Source organism: Oncorhynchus keta, chromosome 15 (assembly GCF_023373465.1).
Source record: "Oncorhynchus keta strain PuntledgeMale-10-30-2019 chromosome 15, Oket_V2, whole genome shotgun sequence".
NCBI lineage: Eukaryota > Metazoa > Chordata > Actinopteri > Salmoniformes > Salmonidae > Oncorhynchus > Oncorhynchus keta.
In genome coordinates, this window is record NC_068435.1 from 36,037,957 (window position 1) to 36,061,277 (window position 23,321).

Sequence of the window (23,321 nt, forward strand, 5' to 3'; positions counted from 1 at the left end):
TCCAATTCTGGTTTATCGACCCCACCACTCACCATCGCACAGAACTAGTACCTGGCTGCGCCTCACAAAAGGACAGTTTAAAATGTGCCAATTAAGATTTGAATTTGAAGTACAACGGGCGCATAGGCTCTAGTTGTTTTTAACGGAATAGCCTCAAGAAAAAAGTTCAGCTCATATTTACTCAAGAGGCATAGGCCTACAACACAGCGTAGGCATAGCCAATAGGCTTAGTGTTTTTTTATGTATTCATTCGGGTTCACAGTGTGGACCGAACCGAGGCCACTATACCGAACTGTACCGTTACACCCCTAATAGTTAGCATATGACTTCTTGGCTCTGCAGCTGGACTTTCTACACTAAAGGACACAAGTGAGTGAGTAAGTGTCTTGGCAAGACTACAACACTCCGTCTGACGCACACACACACACTCCACTCTCGCTTTCTAACAACTCTTCTCCTTCATCTGACTCCCCTGGAGACCAGGTCTTTGAATGTTAAGTGACATCACTGCAACCTGAGAGCTCCTTCTCTCTCACACACACTTTTCTCACTCTCAATTTCTCTTTCACACTTCCCCCACTCTTGATTGCTCCCCCTCTTTTTCCCCTGCCCTCCCTCTCCCCTTCCAGATTCACCTCAATCAGATAAGATCCCTGATCTACTTTCACTTATAAATAGCAAAACACTAAAACATAAATAATCGGACACATTAAAACAAGTACAAGCCCTGTGCACGGCAGTGGGTCTTCTCCCAAATTGAGGTTATGGCAGGAAAAAACAGAGTGAGTATCCAAAACATGGAATAACCGCAGACAAGGAAACATCTATCCTAGTGTGCAATTTTACATGCATTTAAATACAAACACTCCTTCCATCGTACAAAGAAATGACTAAGAACCAAAGACAGTCAGGTCTCCCTTGTAAAAGAGGTCTTCTGACATCATTGGGACGTCCTGATTAAATAAAGGATGAACTAAATAAGAACCCAGTGACTTACTTCTCTGGCAATGCTTGTGCGTCCAGCAGCGTTCGTTGAAGAGGCCGTTGATGGTGGTCTGCTGACAGGTGGTCTTCCCCTTGGCCGCCCCAGGACACACGTCCCCGCACTCCCGGTCATTCTTATTGGCTACGATGTAGTTGTCCTCCACCGTGTCCAGGATCTTGGACCAGTCCAGGGTGGAGAGGTAGCAGAGGTCTGGGTTCTTCTCGATTCTCACCGCTCCTCTAGTGATATTCATCAGGCTATGGAGGCCGATATCCCTGAGCTGCAGCATTTCAAAGAAGACCAGAGCATAGTTGAAGAACAGGTTGTTACCTCGGATCACAGTGAGATTAGGGAAGAGGTCTTTGAGGCTCTCCATGCCGTAGACCCTGAACAGGAGGAGGAAGTCTGTGACCACGGTCAGTTTGGGGTAACTTAGGCCCCTGAAGTCCTCGGGCTTGGTCTTGAACATGAGGATGATTTTCAGGTGGCCCTCGATCACTGTGCAGTTCTCCAGGGAGCGCAGGTTGGTCACGTTGTTCCGGATGTCCTTACTGGAGCAGATTCCAGGGGATACTTCAGGGGAGCAGGAGAGGGGAATGGAAGAGAGGAGAGAGAAGTGGAGGGGAGGAGACAAACTGATTAGTGATGGGATTCTGGCAACGATAGTATTGCACATCAAAAATATTCTGTCAAGACATTTATTGGTCTGCATATTTTTTGGTGTGTTGTCCATCTAAATTCTATGGACTTCATTAAATTAAGTGTTATTTTTTACCTCCTGGGAAGAAAAAAGGGGCTTTTTTTTATTTATTTCAAGCACATTAATTTCATGATCAGTTCGGCTTTGTATTGTATCATATCCCCAAGAGTTGAGCTTTTTATATTTCAAAAAATAAACCGCAGTAGGCTATTGTTTATTTTGCTTGCTAGATCCTACTAAGTTCATTAAGAACTCCTTCACGGGCCCTACCTCACTTATACATATCTTTATTTCAATTCAATACAACTTTTGTACTTATCCCCTCAAGGGCAATTATTGAGTTGTATCAAATGTGAATAAAATTAGTGTAGACAGTGAACCCAAGCAATAGCCACATAAGTCTGATTAAGATGCTATATGTAGCCTAATTAATAAGAATATTGATGATATCTTAGTCAGCTCATTATTTCTGCAAATGGGAAATTATTCTTAACTGACCAACATTGATTAAGGGTTAAATACAATTTGTTAGATTTTATCTAACAGCTATTTCATGAAATGGTTGTACAGTATGCTATGCATCACAAAAAGCTTTTTTCCTTTGCCAAGATATGCCACACCTATCAGGTGGATGGATTATCAATAAGCTGATTAAACAGCATGTTCATTACACAGGTGCAACTTGTGCTAGGGACAATAAAAGGCCAATCTAAAATGTGCAGTTGTGTCACACAACACAATGCCACAGATATCTCAAGTTCAGGAAGCGTGCAGTTGGCATCCTGACTGCAGGAATGTCCACCAGCGCTGTTTCCAGAGAAGTCGATGTTAATTTCTCTACCATAAGCCGCATACAACACTGTTTTAGAGAATGTGGCAGTACGTACAACCGGCCTAACAACTGTAGACCACGTGTAACCGCGCCAGCCCAAGACCTCCGGGTTCTTCACTTGCGGGATCATTGGAGACCAGCCACCTGGACAGCTGATGAAACGATGTTTGCACAACCAAAGAATTTCTGCACAAACTGTCAGAAACCATCTCAGGGAAGCTAATTTCACTTTTGATGACTACTGGCACGCTGGAGAACTGTGCTCTCCACGGATTAATCCCAGTTTCAACTGTACCGGGCATATGGCAGATAGCGTATATGGTGACATGTGGGCGAGTTGTTTGTTGATTTCAACGTTGTGAACAGAGTGCCCCATGGTGGAGGTGGGGTTATGGTATGGGCAGGCATGAGCTGCGGACAATGAACACAATTGCATTTTAATCAATGCCAATTTGAACGCAGAGATACCATGACGAGATCCTGAGGACCATTGTCGTGCCATTCATCCACCGCCATCACCTCATGTTTTAGCATGATAATGCACGGTCCCATGTCGCAAGGATCTGTACACAATTCCTGGAAGCTGAAAATGTCCCAGTTTTTCTCTAGCCTGCATACTCACCAGATATTTCACCCATTGAGCATGTTGGGGATGCTCTGGATCGATGTGTACAACAGCGTGTTCCAGTTCCCACCAATCTCCAACAACTTTGCAGTGTAATTGAAGAGTAGTGGTACAACATTCCACAGCCCACAATTGAAAGCCTAATCAACTCTATGCAAAGGAGATGTGTTGCGCTGCGTGAGGCAAATGGTGGTCACACCAGACACTGACAGGTTGTGATCCACGCCCCTACCTTTTTTTATTTTAGGGTATCTGTGACCAACAGACGCATAACTTTAGTCCCAGTCATGTTAAGGCCTGATTTATGTATTTCAATTGACTGACTTCCTTATATGAACTAACTCAGTAAAATCTTTGAAATTGAATTTATATTTTTTCTTCAGTGTAAATTTTGCTCTCTAGGTTACAGAGAGCTGGTAGTCCCATCAGCCAAACTACCAGGTTTGAAACAGGGAAGAGACTCAGGGGGTATGCTAATTTTATTAACACTATTAAAGTAGTCAAAACTAACATTAAGAACACCTTCCTAATATTGAGTTGCAGCCCCCCAATTGAAACAATCCACGTCTCAATTGTCTAAAGGCTTCAAAATCCTTCTTCAACCGATCTCCTCCCCTTCATCTACACTGAGTGAAATGGATTTAACCAGTGACATCAATAAGGATCATATCCTTTCACCTGGTCAGTCTACGTCATGGAAAGAGCTCTTGATATTTTGTACACTCAGTGTATGTTTTCCATGCCAATAAAGCCCATTGAATATACATTTTTATTTAAAATGTAACCTTTATTTAACTAGGCAAGTCAGTTAAGAACAGATTCTTATTTACAATGACAGCCTCATTGAATTGCGAGTGAAAGAAAGAGACAGTCTGTGTGGGAAAACATTGAAACATACGGTACATACTCTGAAACCTGTCATTGCAACACTTATTTCCAAACAAGACGTTTCTGGATCATGTTGATCTGTCATGATCTGTCATGATCACCGTTACTGCTCTGACTACACCCGAGTATTAACACTGTGATTACTATAGTAAGAACAACTTTACTATGCCATTGTTACAGAGTAGCCTAAATTAGTAAATGCATTAAAGGGGTTTTGTTATTACACAACTGGAATAAGGAAAAATCCTTCCATTAAGCAATGACTAAAGACTAATAACATGTTATTAGAATGTTATTACTACAGTAATTGCATTGTTACTACACAGATATATGTAGAGGTATAAGAACAAGTCTTACTAACAACTATAATGGGCCCTGGTGTTGGACATCACGGGTTAATTAAGATATCCATCACAAACACCCCAAATCATCACCCATCATGAGAGCCCCTCTCAGAGAGAGTATGAGATAGAGACAGGGAGAGATGGATAGAGAGACAGGGAGAGAGAGAGAAAGAGCGAGGCAGAAGGATTGAAGCAGTAAGATGACCCAAACAGATAGAGATACATACACAGGGAGGGAGAGTACATGACCCAAAGGAGCAGCCAGGAAACCAGAGAACAAACAGCTCCCAGAAGTGTGCTGTGGAGTGTGGACACACTGTGCAAATGGCAGCCTATTCCCTTTACAGTGCACTACCTTTGACCAGGGCCCATGCACCCTATATAGTTGAATGCGTTTGACCAGGCTGGTCGTGTCCCAAGTGGAACCCTATTCCCAACCTAGTACACTACATAGGGAATAGGATGCCATTTGGGATGGACATCTCATTCAGCCAGAGCCTGGCATTCCTAACTGAGAATCTAATACAGTCCACTGTGGTGATAGTGACTAGTGTTGATAACTGGAACAGTACAACCTGAGCGCCGGTCAAAAGTAGTGCACTATATACAGTGCCTTCAGAAAGTATTCACACCCCTGGACTTTTTCCACATTTTGTTGTGTTACAAAGTGGGTTTAAAATGGATTTGAGCAGCAGACTATGATCGATAATGTCAAAAGCCACACTGAAATATAATAAAACAGCCCCCAATCTTTTTATCGTCAATTTCTCTCAATTTGTGTAAGTGCTATGCTTGTTGAAAGTCCGTCCCTATAACCATGCTGAAAGTCTGTTGTCAATTTGTTTACTGTAAAATAGCCTGTATCTGGTCAAACACAATTTTTCCCCAAAAGTTTACTAAGGGTTGGTAACAAGTTGATTGGTCGGCTTTTTGAGCCAGTAAAAGGGGCTTTACTATTCTTAGGTAGCGAAATGCCTTTTACTTCCCTCCAAGCCTGAGGGCAGACACTTTCTTATATGCTTAAATTGAAAATATGGGAGATAGGATTGGAAATATCGTCCGCTATTATCCTCAGTCATTTTCCATACAAATTGTCAGACTGCGGTGGCTTGTCATTGTTGATGGACAACAATTTTTTCACTTCTTCCACACTCACTTTACGGATTTCAAAATTACAATGGTTGTCTTTCATAATTTGGTCAGATATACTTGGATGTGTAGTGTCAGTTTGTTGCTGGCATGTCATGACTAAATTTGCTAATCTTACCAATGAAAAAAAGCATTAAAGTAGTTGGCAATATCAGTTGGTGAACGATGGAGCGGAGTTTGCCTTTTGTCCCAAAATGTCATTTAAGGTGGTCCAAAGCTTTTTTACTAACATTCTTATTGTCATGCATCTTTGTTTCAGTGTAGTTTCTTCTTTTTCTTAATTTTAGTCATATGATTTCTCAATTTGCAATAGGTTTGCCAATCGGTTGTGCAGACAGACTTATTTGCCTTTCCTTTTGCCTCATCCCTCTCAACCATACCATTTTTTAAATTCCTCATCAATCCATGGAGATTTAACAGTTTTTACAGCCATTTTCTTAAATGGGTGCGTGCTTATTAGTAACTGGAATAAGAAATGTCAATAATGTGTCAAGTGCATCGGTCTGTTTGCTCCCCTCATTACACACCACGGACCAACAAATATTCTTTACATCAACAACATAGGAATCACTACAATACATATTGTATGACCTATACACCATATTAGGCCCAGCCTTTGGAACTTTGTTTTTTCTAGATATGGCTACTATATTGTGATCACTACATCAGATGGATCTGGTGACTACTTTCAAGCAAATTTCTGCAGCATTAGTAAAGATGTGATCAATACACGTTGATGATCTCATTCCTGTGCTGTTTGTAACTACCCTGGTAGGTTGACTGACAACCTGAACCAGGTTTCAGGCACTGGTTAGTTTGAAGCTTTTTCTTGAGTGGGCAGCTTGATGAAAAGCCAGTCAATATTTAAAATCACCCAGAAAATATACCTCTGTTGCTATCAAATACATTATCAAGTATTTCACACGTTATCCAGATACTGACTGTTAGCACTTGATGGTCGATAGCAGTTTCCCACAAGAATAGGCTTTAGGTGAGGCAGATGAACCTGGAGCATATTACTTCAACAGTAATCCTCCTCTTTTGAGATTTACAGGAATGTGGTTCGGAATATAAAACAGCAAAACCTCTAACATTGGCATTTCTGTATTTGCTGTAGATGTTATGACCTTGTATTGCTACAACTGTATCAAAGGTATTATCTAAGAGAGTTTCAGAGACTGTCAGAATATGAATGTCATCTGTTACTAGCAAATTATTGATTTCATTAACCTTGTTTCTTCAGCTAGATATGTTACTGTGGGCTAATTTGAGCACTTTTCTTCTGGGATGCTTACTTTTTTTCATTGCTTTACTGGGAAGCATAGCATAAGTAGATATGCTCATGTTATTTATGTTAATGCAGGGTGAGGGGAACACAGTAGAATTCCTACTAGGGCACACCGCCTCAGTGCTAACAGTATAAATCTGGTTCATAGGCACATGATTACTGGATGCGATAGCTGTAGGATCAACAGAGGCATTCAGGGCAGTTAGAGAGCCATACATTAGGTTACTTACATTGTGTCTACCAACACCCCTGGTATACTGTACATTTGCTGAATGAAGCATTATGACAACTCAGCATGGTAGGGATTAACTGAGCTGGGCTTGGGTCATTGATAAGTCAGTGTCTCAACGCAGCCTTACAATGCTGCTTGGCACTGCAGGCCTTAATGCTCATAGAGTTTTGTTTTTCAAATCTGTTTTGGACTACGGACTGTCCAAATAGCAAGTTGCATGTGACCAAATAGGATGTGTGTGTTTGTTCAGGTAGCAGTCATTTGCAAACAAGGCTAAAGCAGTTGTCACAGTAACGACAGGTCTGTGTGCAGTGGTGTAGGCTGATTGGTGGTGGTGCTCGTGCTTCCTATCCCTCAGAAGTTACGTAGCAAGCTAAGGTGACAATGCCTGCCATGGATGTTTCCCAGTTGCTTTGAATGTTCAAAATCAAATGATAAAAAGACATTCAAATAAATCAGATTTAACCGTTCAGACAAGTCATGGTCAGGAATCAGATTTAACCATTCAGACAAGTCATGGTCAGGAATCAGATTTAACCGTTCAGACAAGTCATGGTCAGGAATCAGATTTAACCGTTCAGACAAGTCATGGTCAGGAATCAGATTTAACCGTTCAGACAAGTCATGGTCAGGAATCAGATTTAACCGTTCAGACAAGTCATGGTCAAGAATCAGATTTAACCGTTCAGACAAGTCATGGTCAGGAATCAGATTTAACCGTTCAGACAAGTCATGGTCAAGAATCAGATTTAACCGTTCAGACAAGTCATGGTCAGGAATCAGATTTAACCGTTCAGACAAGTCATGGTCAGGAATCAGATTTAACCGTTCAGACAAGTCATGGTCAGGAATCAGATTTGTATCCGACTTCAAACCACCTACGAAGGTGGTTTGAAATGTGGCTCGAATAATATCCGATTCAATGTGGTTTTTGGATGTTCAGACTGCAGGAAAAATAACAGATTCGAATCGGATATGTGAATCAATAGGATTTGAATCACTTCAAACTGCCAATGTGAACATGGCTGAAGAGCTTTCTACACCCTGATTGTGCAACATTTGCCCATTATTATTTTCAAAACTCTTCAAGCTCTCTCAAATTGTTGATAATTTCCAGAAAACCATTGCTAGACAACCAGATTTAAGACAAAACTTTAACTCAGTCACTTAGGAACATTCACCATCTTCTGGGTAAGCAACTCCAGTTTAGATTTGTGTTTTAGGTTAGAGCTCCTGCTGAAAGGTGAATTCATCTCCCAGTGTCTGGTCGAAAGCAAATGGAAACAGGTTTTCCTTAAATTTTTTGCCGGTGCTTAGCTCCATTCCGTTAATTTTTTATTCTGAAAACTCCCCAGTTCAATGATTACAAGCATACCCACAAAATAATGCAGCCACCACGCTTGAAAATATATGACCTAATTCAGGAAACTAAGTCGCAAGTCACGACTTCACAGGAGAGCCGTTTGAACGTTAAAAAAAATAATTATAATAATCAAAATGTGTTTTTGTGGCAGAAATACCTTCCTGACTGAACATGTGAACTTTCATGTTCCTTAATAAGAAACTTGTATGTCATCTGTAAATATCAATACAATTGTTAACTTCTTGGTGAGAGGGGGCAGTATTGAGTAGCTTGGATGAATAAGGTGCCCAGAGTAACTGCCTGCTACTCTGTCCCAGATGCTAATATATGCATATTATTAGTAGTATTGGATAGAAAACCCTCTGAAGTTTCTAAAACTGTTTGAATGATGTCTGTGAGTATAACATAACTCAAAATGGCAGGCGAAAATCTGAGACAAATCCAACCAGGAAGTGGGAAATCTGAGGTTTGTAGTTTCATTTAAGTGATTGCCTATCCAATATGCTGTGTCTATGGGACCAGATTGCACTTCCCAAGGCTTCCAGCACATGTCAACAGTCTTTAGAAAATTGTTTGAGGCTTCTATTGTGGAAGGGTGTCAAATAAGAGCTGTTTCAACAATTGGACTAGGCTGAGGCCAATCAGTTTACTGCGCGGTCACGCGGGCGCGCCGTTCCTTCTTTTTCCTCTGTAATGAATACACTATTGTCCGGTTGGAATATTATTGAAGATTTATTATAAAAATACCCTAAGGATTGATTGTAAACATCGTTTGACATGTTTCTACAAACTAATGGAACTCTGACTTTTCATCTGGATTTTGCGCTCAGTTGTAATATGGGCAGGATTGCAATATTTCTCATTGACGAATGCACACTCTCCAACACCATTTCTCTCACCAGAGTTGATGCTTCGGTCCGTTCTAACGATTGTGGAGCCAAACCAGGTCTCAGACAGATCAAGCAGGATTGTCAGTACTCAGATGTATTGGGTACAAGCCCGTAACTCATCAGTCTTATTCCTTATGCTTTCTACATTGCTATGCATAATAGATGGAAGAGGTGTTCTGAAGGGCGTTTTTTTCATCCGAATCCAAATTCCTCCTCTGCTGCCACCCTTCCATGGTTTTGAAGCCTATCCTTGGGGACACGTTGATTGTCATGATGGTGGTACTCCATTGCAGTGTAGACTTGAAGCAAAGGGCCAGAGATGAAGCAGGACATCTCGTGTATGATATCGCTGCTCGCTGTATCCATTGAGGGTTAGGTCGACAGCTTGTTTGGTGCGTTTCACAAAAAAACGGATTAAAACTAAAAACAGCCAAAGTACTGTTATTTGCCTCATTATTAATTGTCCAATTTAAATGGCACTAAAAACATAGTTGGTTTAGGTATATCGCAAAGTGATTTATTCTCGGGATGGAACATTTGTAAAATACGAGGAAAATGTTCAACCCTACCACACAGCAGTGGCTGAGTGTGGTGGTTAGGCTTTCATCATATAACTTTATGCCCATCTGTAGAATGCTGGTTACTCTCCAGAGACAAATCATGATTCACCTGTACCAGATTCTATGATGACTAACATTGAGTTTTTACTATGACTGAACATTGATGCAAACAAATAATACCTCCGATGTCATAACGGTGTAGAACACAAACCGGGGGAACAGGGACAACCGTCACAGATGTAAGAGAGTTCAAGAACAGTCGAGGGGTATCCTATTCCATCCATAACACCACAGGTATAGGGCTGCCTGAGCTCAAATGGCACCTTATTCCCTATATAGTGCACTACTTTTGACCAGGGCCCATAGGTAATATGGTGCCATTTGGGGAGCAACCTAGCTGTTAAGAGTCCTTCCTATCAACTTGGGGGGGAAAGAAAAGAGATGTTTTGGGAACATCACGCAAACCGATGGAGTTACCATGGAAACCAGCCACACACACAGACAGGCAGGCAGGCAGACAGGGGCTGCTGGACTAACTCACACAGACACAGAGATAAGTCTGTACCTCGGAGGTACTGTATAATCTATAAAAGGATCACGACTGAAGATTCACTGATCAATAATATCTCACACCACCACTGACAGAGTCTAACAGCCATTAGGAGAGTTGGAGAGGGGGGTTAACTATGATGTATTTCTATTCCTCAAAACAGCAGAATCCCCATGCAAAGGAATTCAAACTTAATTGGCTTTAATTGTTGTTTGTACCACCTCTCCTGTGCATGAAGAAATAACAGGAGTGATCAACTAACAACAGGCAGAGAGTTAAAATCAAAGGTCAGGATTGAGTCATAGGACAGTCATGCTGGGAGGTTAACTCTGTAGGTGCTGGAGGAAACCACTGAATTGCCAGCAATGGATCATATAACACAGCAATAATAAGTAATGAAATAATATCTTCGTAGAAACTAACTAGAAACTAACACATAATCATCTATTCCTAAACAGTCATCTACTGTAGACTGTGAGAGGTTAACTCTGTAGGTGCTGGAGCAAACTGATCTGTTGAAATAGCATAAAACTTACTTTAGCAAAACTAATAGAAAAAAACACTGTCCATTACAATCTGCTGTCTGGAGATACAGGTCATTCATTCTAGAACCTAGACTACAATTCTAGAATCCTTAAAGTTAATTGAGGTTCCATTGTCTATGATTAGAAAGAAAAAGCTATTTATAAGGTGAAGTTGAGAGACATTATGAAACTGTCTGATAAGGTTTTGCAGAATATAAATAATATTACAGAATATAATAATAACATTTCAGAACATGAAAACCCAAAAATATGCTGGGGAGTTGCAGCTGTACAGTTGTAAAAGAAACCGCAAGCCAACTACATAAGGGCAGCTATGGAGCTTCTGATTCACTTCAAACACTCACCTACTCAAGGAGAAAACTCCAACATCAGCACTCTTATGTAGTGCATGTAGATACTTGCCTACAGCTACTATGAATGCATTGAGATAGTATCTACATGGATGGGCTAAATAAACCTGCACTGAAAATGTGGCTGGTATGAAGCTACATATAGTACATAGTCTGAGTGGCTGGTGAATTTTGTTTTCATCCACAGCCACACTGGCTGCATGCCTGGTTCCATAAACACTGTACAGGTCTCACTGTAAAAAAATTAAAATAAACTTACATCTCAATTAGACTAACCTGTATAAATAAAGGTTAAGTGAAAATGAAACGGTAGGTTGACCACAGTTAATTTGATGTCTACTTTTTCAGACAAGGGCAACAGGCGGAAGGGGCAAGCAAGGGCACTGTCCAGATGTGTGTGAGTGCGTCTCTCCCTCTACTCTCACTCCTACACTACAGGTCAAAGTAATCTACTACATACGAATGGTGTGCCATTTGGGACATAAACCTCTCCCTGGGCCTCACACGCCTCTCCCTCCTACACTAGTGTGGCCTCAGGAAGAACACAAACACCCAGCAGCTATTGCAACACTTCCTTTTTCAAGATTTTACTAGGTGGATCGTTGGTTTATTGTTTTCCAACATATGCTGCTGGAGCTAAGATCAGGGAGGCACCAGCGGACCAGACAATTGGCTGCAGCGGCGCGTGATGTAATCCATACCAAGAATGCCGTCAACTGAAATGTGTCTTCCGCATTTAACCCAACCCCTCTGAATCAGAGGTGCGGGGGGCTGCCTTAAATCGACATCCATGTCTTTGGCACCTGGGGAACAGTGGCTTGGGGATTCAATCTAGCAACCTTTCAGTTACTGGCCCAACGCTCTAACCAGTACGCTACCAATAATTGACAGATTTCAGGTTTCAGACAACAGAACAGTAAAGGCACTTTAAATAATTACTAGCGGGCTCTTAACAAGGATTAGCGGTATTAACCATAGTCTGAGATAACTATGCCTATGATGTTCTAAAAAATCTCTATAATGTATTAAAGGTACTAGATGGCAATTGATTAATAATTGCTTAAGCTTTTAGGAACTGTGCCTCTAGGACCTTCAAACCCAACTCTGGACCTCAAAGCCAGTTCCACTGCATTTTTGCTTTGTTCCCTTCAAATTAAATCAAATTGTATTTGACACATGAGGAAAACAATTTAAATTTAAAAAATGTAAAGCTTTATTTAACTTGGCAAGTCAGTTAAGAACACTTATTTACAATGAAAGCCTAGGAACAGTGGGTTAACTGCCTTGTCAGCTCAGGGATTTGATCTAGCAACCTTTCGGTTAATGCTCAATGGCCCAACGCTCTAACCACCTGCCGCCCCAGAATAATGCTGTAATGTAACAAAATGTGGATAAGTCAAGGGGTCTGAATACTTTCCGAATGCACTGTACTTCAGTCATTCCTCAAACTCACCAGCTGCACTAACTTTTACATAACACAACGTAAAACAACCATTTTGAATGTTATATATAGTTTTTTGCATCTCTGAGCGATATTCTATCGACTCCTGGGGTCATTTCATGTTTTCATGTGTATCGATGCAAAACTCGTCATACCGGCTGTATTTCTGCATGCTTGACAGGCAATAGCTTAAACATACATGAAATGACCACAGGAATCGATAGAACATCGCTCAGAGAGAACATTCTTAATGGATGAATCTTTCCTTTAACTGGTTGTTAGCTAGTTAGGTAACATGACTGAACAAGGTTGTTTCTTATCAAATCAATAATTAGCCACTCAGGAACAGTTTAAAACAGCTGTTTGTAAAAGTATATCAAATTAATGTGAATTTGTAAAAAGTCGCTCTGGTAATACGAGTCATCTCTTATTAATGGTGTGCCCTAGAGACGAGCCGTTTTCATTGCTGTAAAGTACTGTGCTCTATTTTCTCTCTCTGACACTCAGAGGCTGTGTGACAGCGAACTTGCAAAGCCTACTCAGATAGGCATATGCTCTTGGTTATACCAGGTGATGAAATGATGCAATGTTTCAACTTTGCTCGCTCTGCCCACTGCTCCAATCTATCAAATGTACATGTAGCAGAAGAGGGTCTGCATCCCTGCTTGACATCATGGCTAAATTATATTTTAAAACCAAATGTAATAGATGCGCAGGAAGAGAGGACGGAGAGAACCTGTGAGTGATTGCTGGTAGGGTATGTGGCTGGCTGATTACAGCTGCTACATGTGATATACACATGAAAGTGAAATGGACATTAGTGAATGGGCGCATACAGGAGAGTTACTGTGGCTTTTTTTGTGTTGACTGAATTTATTAACAAAACTGACTTTATAAACATTTAGAATTTTAGGGTCAAAAAAATTCAGTAGTATCAGATGAAATCGTATTCTAAAATGTTGGCAGCGTTTTGGTACCGGTATACCATGCAACACTACAATGGATCCCTACCTGTGTTACGGTATCATGTGATATGAATGGGCATTGTTGAGGGCCATTGTTGACACTGAGGTAATTATTACCTGCAGTATAAGAAGGACATTTCCTTGATCAAGGTCAGTTAGGCCTCCATGTCAAGGGCACATACTGAGTACGCACCTCAGAAAGAAAGCATATTGTCAGATCAAGGGCCATATGTATCAAGCATCTCGGAGTAGGAGTGTTGATGTAGGTTCAGGTTTGCCTTTTAGATCCATAATGAGTAAGATTATAGACAGGGGAACTGATCCTAGATCAGCATTCTTACTCAGTTGCTTGATACACACAGATCCAGGTGCTTGAGTTGCTTGAAAATGAGGTGTTTCACAAGCTTGACAGAGTTGAACATGTCACCCAGAATTAAAGGAGTATTGTTCAAGAGAACAATAAAGACAAACAATTCCTGTGTGTCAACCACACACACACTCATGGTTTTCTTACAGGAGTGTCTCAAATGGCACCCTATTCCCAATATAGTACACTATTTTTGATGGGCGCTGGTCAAAAGTAGTACACTATACTATTTATATAGCCCTTCGTACATCCGCTGATATCTCAAAGTGCTGTACAGAAACCCAGCCTAAAACCCCAAACAGCAAGCAATGCAGGTGTAGAAGCACATGGATATGGATATCAAGGACAACTAAAATCATAAACAGCAAAGCAAACTATATGTTTGTGTGCATGTCTGGCACTATTACATGTATGCGTGTGTTCTTGTATGTGTTTATTTGAATGAATGTGTGTACATGCATGTGTACAAACACCTGCACGGCATCAGCCTCAGGCAAATCGGCATTAGTTGTAAAAACACTGCCACAGTGTCATTCAAATGTACTTTTTATGTTTCAACTTGAGTTTATTTTTTACTTTTATCTCCCACACAGCAACTCCACTCCCACTTGTCTCCAATTCCAATTCCACATCCCAATCCTCAGCCTCCCTCAGCCCATCTCTGCTGGCCACCCTCTTCGAGTTTCTACGCAACACATATCTTTCAACTATGCTGTGACGTTTAACGTACAATTTCAATCTTTCTAATCGAATCCACAGATTGCGAGTTGAAAATAAATAATTTTACAAAGAGGAATCTTATGGTAGAGAAATTAACATTAAATTCTCTGGCAACAGCTCTGCAGTCAGCATGCCAATTGCACAAACTTGAGACATCTGTGGCATTGTGTTGTGTAATAAAATTGCACATTTTAGAGTGGCCTTTTTTTGTCCCCAGCACAAGGTGCACCGGTGTAATGATCATGCTGTTTAATCAGCTTCTTGATATGCCACACCTGTCAGGTGGATTATCATGGCCAAAGGGAAATGCTCACAGGGATGTAAACAAATTTATGCACAACATTTGAGAAGAGAAAAAAAAGCTTTTTGTGTGTATGCAATATTTCTGGGATCTTTTATTTTATCACATGAAACATGGGACCAACTCTTTACATGTTGCATTTATATTCGTGTTCAGTATACATAGGGAACGGGGTATCATCTGGGATGCAGACAATAGCTTGTTATGTTACACAATTACAGACCAACCGGATCTCATTTGACGAGAGTGACATTTAACAAGAGTTAGTTCTAGTAGTAGAGTTACACACTGGGTGACACTTATGACTAAAGGATGTCTGTCTTTAAAATGAGGCGTGGAAATTGAGCTTCTTGAGTGAGATGGATTGATACGGTTTCTGGTTAGACTATTCCCTCTCCTGAGCACTTCAAGGATAGATACATGTACAGTCCATTCGGCAGAAATTCAGAACCCTGGACTTTTCTCCACATCTGTCATGTTACATCCTTATTCTAAAATGGATTATCTTTGTTTAACTAGGCAAGTCAGTTAAGAACAAATTCTTATCTACAATGACAGCCTAGGAACAGTGGGTTAACTGCCTTGTTCAGGGACAGAGCAACATATTTTTACCTTGTCAGCTTGGGTATTCGATCTCGCAACCTTTCTGTTACTGGCCCAACGCTCTAACCACTAGGCTACCTGCCTGGTGGTTAGAGCATTCCCTCAATCTGCACACAATACACCATAAAAACAAAGCAAAAAACAGGTTTAGAATTGTATTAAAAAAATGAATAACTGAAATATTACATTTAATTTACATACAGTACCAGAGAAAGGTTAGGACACCTACTCAGTCAAGGGTTTTGCTTAATGTATTATTTTCTACATTGTACAATAATAGTGAAGACAGCAAAACTAAGAAATAATACATGTGGAATCAAATAGTAACCAGAAAACAGCCCTATTTTGTAAAAGACCAAGTTCATATTATGGCAAGAACAGCTCAAATCTGCAAAGAGAAATGACAGTCTATTACTTAAAGACATGAAGGTCAGTCAATCTGGAAAAAGTTTATTAAACTGCAGTCGCTAAAACCATCAGACGCTTTGATGAAACTGGCTCTCAGGAGGACCGCTCGCTACAGGAAAGGAAGACCCAGAATTACCTCTGCTGCAGAGGATAAGTTCATTAGAGTTAACTGCACCTCAGATTGCAGCCTAAATTCTTCAGAGTTCAAGTTAGACATCTCAACGTCAACTGTTCAGATGAGACCTGTTCAGGCCTTCATGGTCGAATTGCTGCAAAGAAACCACTACTAAAGGACACCAATAATAATAATAGACTTGCTTGCGTCAAGAAACACGAGCAATGAACATTACACCAGACCAAAGAACAGATTTTGCACTGACGAGTCAAAATTTGAGATTTATTGGTTCCAACCGCCGTGTCTTGTGAGACGCAGAGTCGGTGAGTGGATGAACTCTGCATGTGTAGTTGGTGTGATGGTGCTTTGCTGGTGACACCATCTGTGATTTATTTAGAATTCAAGGCAGACTTAACCAGCATGGCTACCACAGCATTCTGCAGCGATATACCTTCCCATCTGGTTTGTGCTTAGTGGGACTATCATTTGTTTTGAGTTGGATGAGTTGGACTGCAGAGTGAAGGAAAAGCAGCCAACAAGTGCTCAGCATATGTGGGAAGTCCTTCAAGACTGTCATGAAGCTGGTTGAGAAAATGCGAAGTGTGCAAAGCTGTCGTCAAGGCAAAGGGTGGCTACTTAAAAGAATCTCAATTATATTTGAATTTGTTTAACACTTTTTTGGTTTCTACATGATTCTGTCTGTCTTCACTATTATTCTACAATGTAGAAAATAGTTTAAAAAATAAAGAAAAACCCTGGAATGAGTAGGTGTCCAAACTTTTGACTGGTACTGTATATAAATAAAAAGGTGTTTTTTAATTTTAATACATTTGCAAAAATTTCTAAAAACCAGTTTTCGCTTTGTCAGTATGGGGTAATGTGTGTAGATTAAATAAAAATGTGTACTCAATACACTTTATAATAAGGCTGTAACGTAACAGTATGTTGAAAAAGTCAAGGGGTCTGAATAGTTTCTGAATGCACTGTAGATACTGTCTGGTTCAGGAATAGATTGATAATGTCTAGTTTGACAACCTGGCCACTTTGGAGATATCAAAAATACATGTATTCTGCTAAGTGGAAATGAGCAGGGAGACACTGATAGGGAGGTAGACGCAGAGTAGTAGTAGGGCCGGGACACGTGCCCATGCTGAAGGGTGACGTGTACATTACCCGCTCGACCAGCCTCAGGCACACTTCTAAGATAGATTGATATTGTCTGGTTTGACAACCTGACCACTTCAGATGATTTCATTGGTAACCTGAGATGAACTACTGGACGGTGGTACCTGAGGTGAACTACTGGACGGTGGTACCTGAGGTGAACTACTACTTTACATTGGAGACCTGTGGTTAACTACTGTATCTTGGTACCCGAGGTGACCTACCGTATGATGGATGGTAGCACAATAGAGTGTAATGATGAACAAACATTGCAGGCAGAAATAGAACGTAAGACATTCTACCATGTGGAAGGAGGGCGAGTCCTGTGCATACAGATCTGACAACAGAATAGAACAGATAGGACAATTCTTAATCTATGCCTATACTCAAACCTTCAGTATGTAAAATGGGCTGATGTAAATGTAAAAATGTAAATATAAAACCCACCAAGGATTTTAGTTTAATTTAGCCATTTTGACAAGCTAATTAATTAAGCTTGTCCAAGCCAGAATTGTCCATTTTGATTTAAGTATTGGGTCAATAAACATCTACAATTCCTTCACAACATAGGTCACATACAGACACGGGCTTGGTTCAGCAAAAGCGTTGGTCAGTTACTGTCAGTCAATGTTATGAAACACTTTCAGTGAGACTCAAGTTTCTCTCACTCACTCACTGGTTCACTGTCAAGTCGGAGAGGTGCGAGAAGGGGGCCAACCAGAGCCAGTAGCCAGGCAATACACAAATTGTTTATGAATTGTCAGTCCCGCAACAGAATCTCATAAACTGGTCTGATGCCATTACCCAATCTCAACACCCCCCCTTTCAGTTTAATGAAAAGGGTGGCTTCACATTACTATTAGGTTTTTTCCAACTCTCAGTCCAACTCGTTCTCTCATCCAGTCACATAAGCTGAAACCAAACTCGACAGCATTTAACATCCAAAACAAGTACAGAGGTGTTAATTGAGCGTTTGATTTGTTGCAATGCTGCTAGACAAAGGCTGTTTAAGAGAGTTAACTCCCATGCCTAAATACATTAATGGTGCATAGTGTTGGTGCAAGAGTAGGTATAGGCCTATTTCATCACAAAGAGTCAAGAATTATACTACATTGACTCTTACCAGCTTTTCAAATAGTTAAAAAATCATGAGTGGGTCACCAGGTGCAGACGGGGTGAATAGAAACCATACGCAGGAATCCAGAGTGTGACAATTTAGTCATATTTTGCGACCTTTTAAACTTGGCTGTGCGAGTTTCATTTTTAATTGCTTGCACTGGTGCGAGCTGCCCATTCCACCTCAATCAAAACGTCCTATTTTTGTGCAGATAAATGTGTTCAACAGTAAAGTGCATTTTCCTCATGATTCCTGTAATAAGTGTCTGCCCTGACAGTGTGCCTGCTTGTTTCACTGGGGTAGGCTGCTGTAATGAACGAGCCTCTCACTCACTCTCCTACTCATGATCGTAGAACATTTCAAAGTGCAATGGCAGGGAAAATAATACAACTTTGGAAGCAACTTGTTGTACATATTAAAAAGAGAGGAGTGTCTCAGCCTTCTACTGTAGGTACAGTTTGAATGCACCAATTTGTAAGTCGCTCTGGATAAGAGCGTCTGCTAAATGACTTAAATGTAAATGTACAGTTGTTATTTTTCAACTATCATTACTGTGCTCAAAGCACTCTTCTACAATCAAGACACCCGGTATGTCTTTGAAATACAGAGGGTGTGAAATTGAGCATCGGCCATCGCAAGGGAACTAGCCTCATTGCACTTACATGGCTACTAGCAGTAGGTGTTATATTTACAGTTCGTGATCTAGCTAATGTGTTGAGTTTCTACTTCCTCAGGCGGTGAATTAGCACCAATTGAATTAATTAAGCAAATATATAATGTTAATGTACATAAAGATGAAGGCAAATTAATCTCCATTTAACAAAACATTCTGAAGCCCTATTTGACGGTAAAATATTTTTAAAAATTGACAATAACTGGATTAGGTTGCATATCAAAATATTTTGAATCATGCATTCCTGCTTAGACATGTAAGACGTAACAACTTACAATGAAAAAAATTATAAATGCAACATGCAACAATTTCAAAGATTTTACTGAGTTCATAAGGAAATCAGTCAATTGAAATTAATAAATTAGGCCCTAATCTATGGATTTCACATGACTGGGCAGCGGTGCAGTCATGAGTGGGCATGGGAGGGCATAGGACGATCCTCGTCACACACAGGCTATTGCAGCAGACGACCACTGTTCTGGGTTCCACTCCTATCAGCTAAAAACAAGGGGAAGCGGCTCCAGTTGGCACACGATTACTAACACTAGACAATTAAGGAGTGGAAAAACATGGCCTTTTCCAAGGAATCCTGGTTCCTTTTGAGTCATGCTGATGGCAGAGTCAGGATTTGCTGCAAGCAGCGTGAGTACATGGACCCATCCTGACTGATGTCAAAGGTACAGAATGGTGGCGGTGGCGTACTGCCGTCCAATCTGCAGCAACTGCGTGATGCCATCGCGTCAGCATGAACCAACCTCCCTGTGGAATGTTTCCAACTTGTAAAATATATGCCCCAAAGAAGTCAGGCTGTTCTGGAGGCAAAGGGGGTACTAGATGGGTGTACCTAATTAACTGGCCGGTGAGTGTAAATTGCCTTCTTTTAATCTCCGTCTTTGTTGGGAGGACAACAGAAGCTAGGTTGTTTTGTACCATGTCCATCCTTTATCCTTACCATTCATTTAAACTCATTTGGTTTATCCAATCGCATTCAAATCAGTGTCGTAAAAAACCTGCAATGAAAGTGGTTGGTTTGACATAACTTTAAGGCCAAACTAACTATTTTAATCTCTGTCTTTGTTTACTCACTTACTGTTGTACATGTGCATCCGGTTCCTTTACCATTAATTTGAAATATGCTAATTTGTTTAATCCAATTTGATCCAGTCCTGTGATAAACCTGCTGTGATTTCAGAGTGTCTGGTTTGACATTAAGTACCCTCTTTTAATCTGTCATTTTGTTAACTAATTTACTGGTATTTGAAACACAACAGTCAATCACACAGTAATGTAGATGGCTAATACATGTACAAATCCTGTAATAATGACTAGTACTGAGTGAATGTGTGGCGTATGTGTGTTGGTGTTAGTGCTGAGAAGTGTAAGTCTGCGTTAGGCTGTGTGTGTGTGTGTTGGTGGGGGTGCTGTATGAGTGTGTAGGGATGCTGAGAAGTGTTTGTGTGCACTCTAGTCCTATTCAGAGGGGCTACTGAATACAACTGTGATACAACCTAACTTACTAACTAGTAAATAGTTACCCTACTTTTTGTTCATGATCATGTCACCCCAATTACTCTGTTACCACCCCTGGTGTGTGTTTGTTTGTGTGTGCGCACTCAAGTGTGTGGGCGCCACCTTACTCTTCAGTGTAGACTCCCAGGAGTGCATAATATCTCAATATATATGTTAACAATAGGACCACCTGACTTTAAATGAATGGGTTTAACATACTGTATTTGTTTTATTCTGTATCGACTACTTAGCATATTATTATGGGGTGGCAGGGTAGCCTAGTGGTTAGAGTGTTGGACTCGTAACCGGAAGGTTGCAAGTTCAAACCCCCGAGCTGACAAGGTACAAATCTGTCGTTCTGCCCCTGAACAGGCCGTCATTGAAAATAAGAATTTGTTCTTAATTGACTTGCCTAGTTAAGTAAAAGGTAAAAAATGTTTTTTTTAAAATAATTTGCATAATTTGCATAAATCTGTATATTTTTTTATTCTCACTTCAATTTTTTTTTTCAATTTGTTACAAACTCAGTTATGCATAAAGCATGTATATTTGTTAATAGTATGACAATTGGCCTCAAATTACTGTAATTATGCATTCCCTAATGTGCATATTAAGAGCCTAATTGTCATAATATTACATATACATTTCATAAATGTCAGAACAATATGATCACTCCATCTTAAGACATTGGACAAAACTTGTTGAAATTAAGAATCCATACAGGTGATTTTGTGCCTTTTTGACAAGGGTTTATCATTGTCCTGTCCACAATTTTTTTTGTACCTTTTCTGATCACGTGAAAATAAGATCTCAGCGATTGTAAGTCTCACACCCTCATGAAATGAAGCGTTCTGTGTACTATATGGAATACAAAGTATAACACCAGAACCACTGTCTAATTTTGAGCCCTAACACCATATCCCTAATCAATGTGATGTACATTGTACGCACCTATTTGATAGCCAAGCACATTTATGGGATAGACATTAACAATTGCAGGTTGCAAAGGCATTTTGATCAGTTTAGGTGGTTACGTAATTTTTTTACTAAACAAAAAGTCAATAAAATAGACCTTTGTCCGTTTAAATATAGCGTATCTAACGAAAAGGCTGGCCTTGCTGTCATCATAGCGGATATTGATGTCAAAGCAGAGCCTTCCAAAAGTGACACCTAATTTAACAGTGACACTGTTAAATTAGGTACAATTATGCAAGTGAACACATCTGAAACAGGTGTGGTGAAAAGATTATAACTTGCTACTTACTTTCTGTATTTTCTCCATTCGTTGGCTGACAATTCCATACGTAGACAGCAGTCACAAAAACCACAAGTAAAGTCCGCTGACACATATTTACTTAAATCAATATCCGACCGAAGACAGTCGTGAACTGGGTTAGAATCCGTGTCAACTCGGTTAAAACTAGCTGGCAAGTGGTAGCTGTCAATTGGTTCGTTAGCTAAACCACGAGAACCCAGAGGTAAACAAAAATAAAAACATGCATTCCGGAAAAATGGGCGGAGGGAAGTTAAGAGTCCAACGTGTTCACTAGCTACCTGGTTAGCCACTGCTAGTTATCTGTACAGATCTGGTGGATATTCAAAATCGCCACAAACAAATGCAACAGTGTGATTCATTGTGGACAAACGAAGCTAACGTCTCACTTGCCAATAACTGGCATGAGTCTTTTCAATTGTTCTTGATTCAATCCGCAGTCTCGAAAGTCAGAACAGGCCAAGCTGAGTAGCTAGCTAACTGCTAGCTACTGTTAGCTGGCTGTGCAGCAGGCCACAACGCAAGTTAGTGCGATTTGATACCAACTCGCAATTGAATTACGCTTTCGGTAACACTCGCTATGGCGCCGTGTATCTACTTCGGAAATGGCTTATTCCCTTGCATTGAAAGGATAAAAACCACAGCTAGTGATGTGCAGCAATTTCTCTCGTGTCGCAGTCCCACATTCTGTAGCTTCCCTTATGACAACTTCGGGTTCATGGCACGCGTGGCGTACTAAACCAAATCCACGGGTCACTGCGTTTCACGCTCACCGCTGGTGTCTTTCACAAAAAATACCACAATAATAAACGAAAAAGTATTGCGATTAATAGGTAGTTTACTTAAACTCAACTGAACCTTGTATGGAGAGAATAAATCATTAAACCGCAAACTCGATTCGGTCAATACTGACATTAAACGAGGCTTCCATTCAAGACAACATTGACTGTCAGACTTCACCGTTGGTCAAATTGTTCGCACTATTTATTCACAATAAAGCGCGTTTCGGTGATTTTACATGAGGGATATCTCCCTTCAAAATGACCACATTGTTATTGCACAACGACAACAGCAAAAAATAAAGTCGAAAACTTATATTTTAGTCTCCCACATGAGAGGTAGACTGTTAAATCCTCTTCTCTGCCTCTCCTCCGCCAGTAAACAAAACCTGCAAGTGAGCCAGCTTGGGGCTAAAGGGAAACACGGACTGGAATATATTGGATTAGGCAGTTAGACTAAAGATACTGTAAAAAACTGCATTGCATCTGTGAATAGGCTACAAACGAGCGGGGGTCATACCATGGATAATCTTTACTACTATAACCCATAGAAACGCATTATTAAATAACACATTCATAAATGTA

General features: G+C 40.4%; 1 protein-coding gene across 1 annotated transcript in view; it reads right to left on the reverse strand.

The window, feature by feature from the left end:
* LOC118394862 (insulin receptor-like) overlaps nt 1-23,140 on the reverse strand; it is an 89,387-nt gene extending 66,247 nt beyond the window's left edge. The window contains exons 1-2 of the mRNA XM_035788466.2: nt 21,949-23,140; nt 998-1,558 (exon numbers count right to left, since the gene is read on the reverse strand). Coding sequence (XP_035644359.1) covers nt 998-1,558; nt 21,949-22,033 — 646 coding nt within the window. The 5' untranslated portion in view covers nt 22,034-23,140. The remainder of the gene's footprint in view (nt 1-997; nt 1,559-21,948) is intronic.
* Between the last annotated feature and the right edge of the window lie 181 nt (nt 23,141-23,321).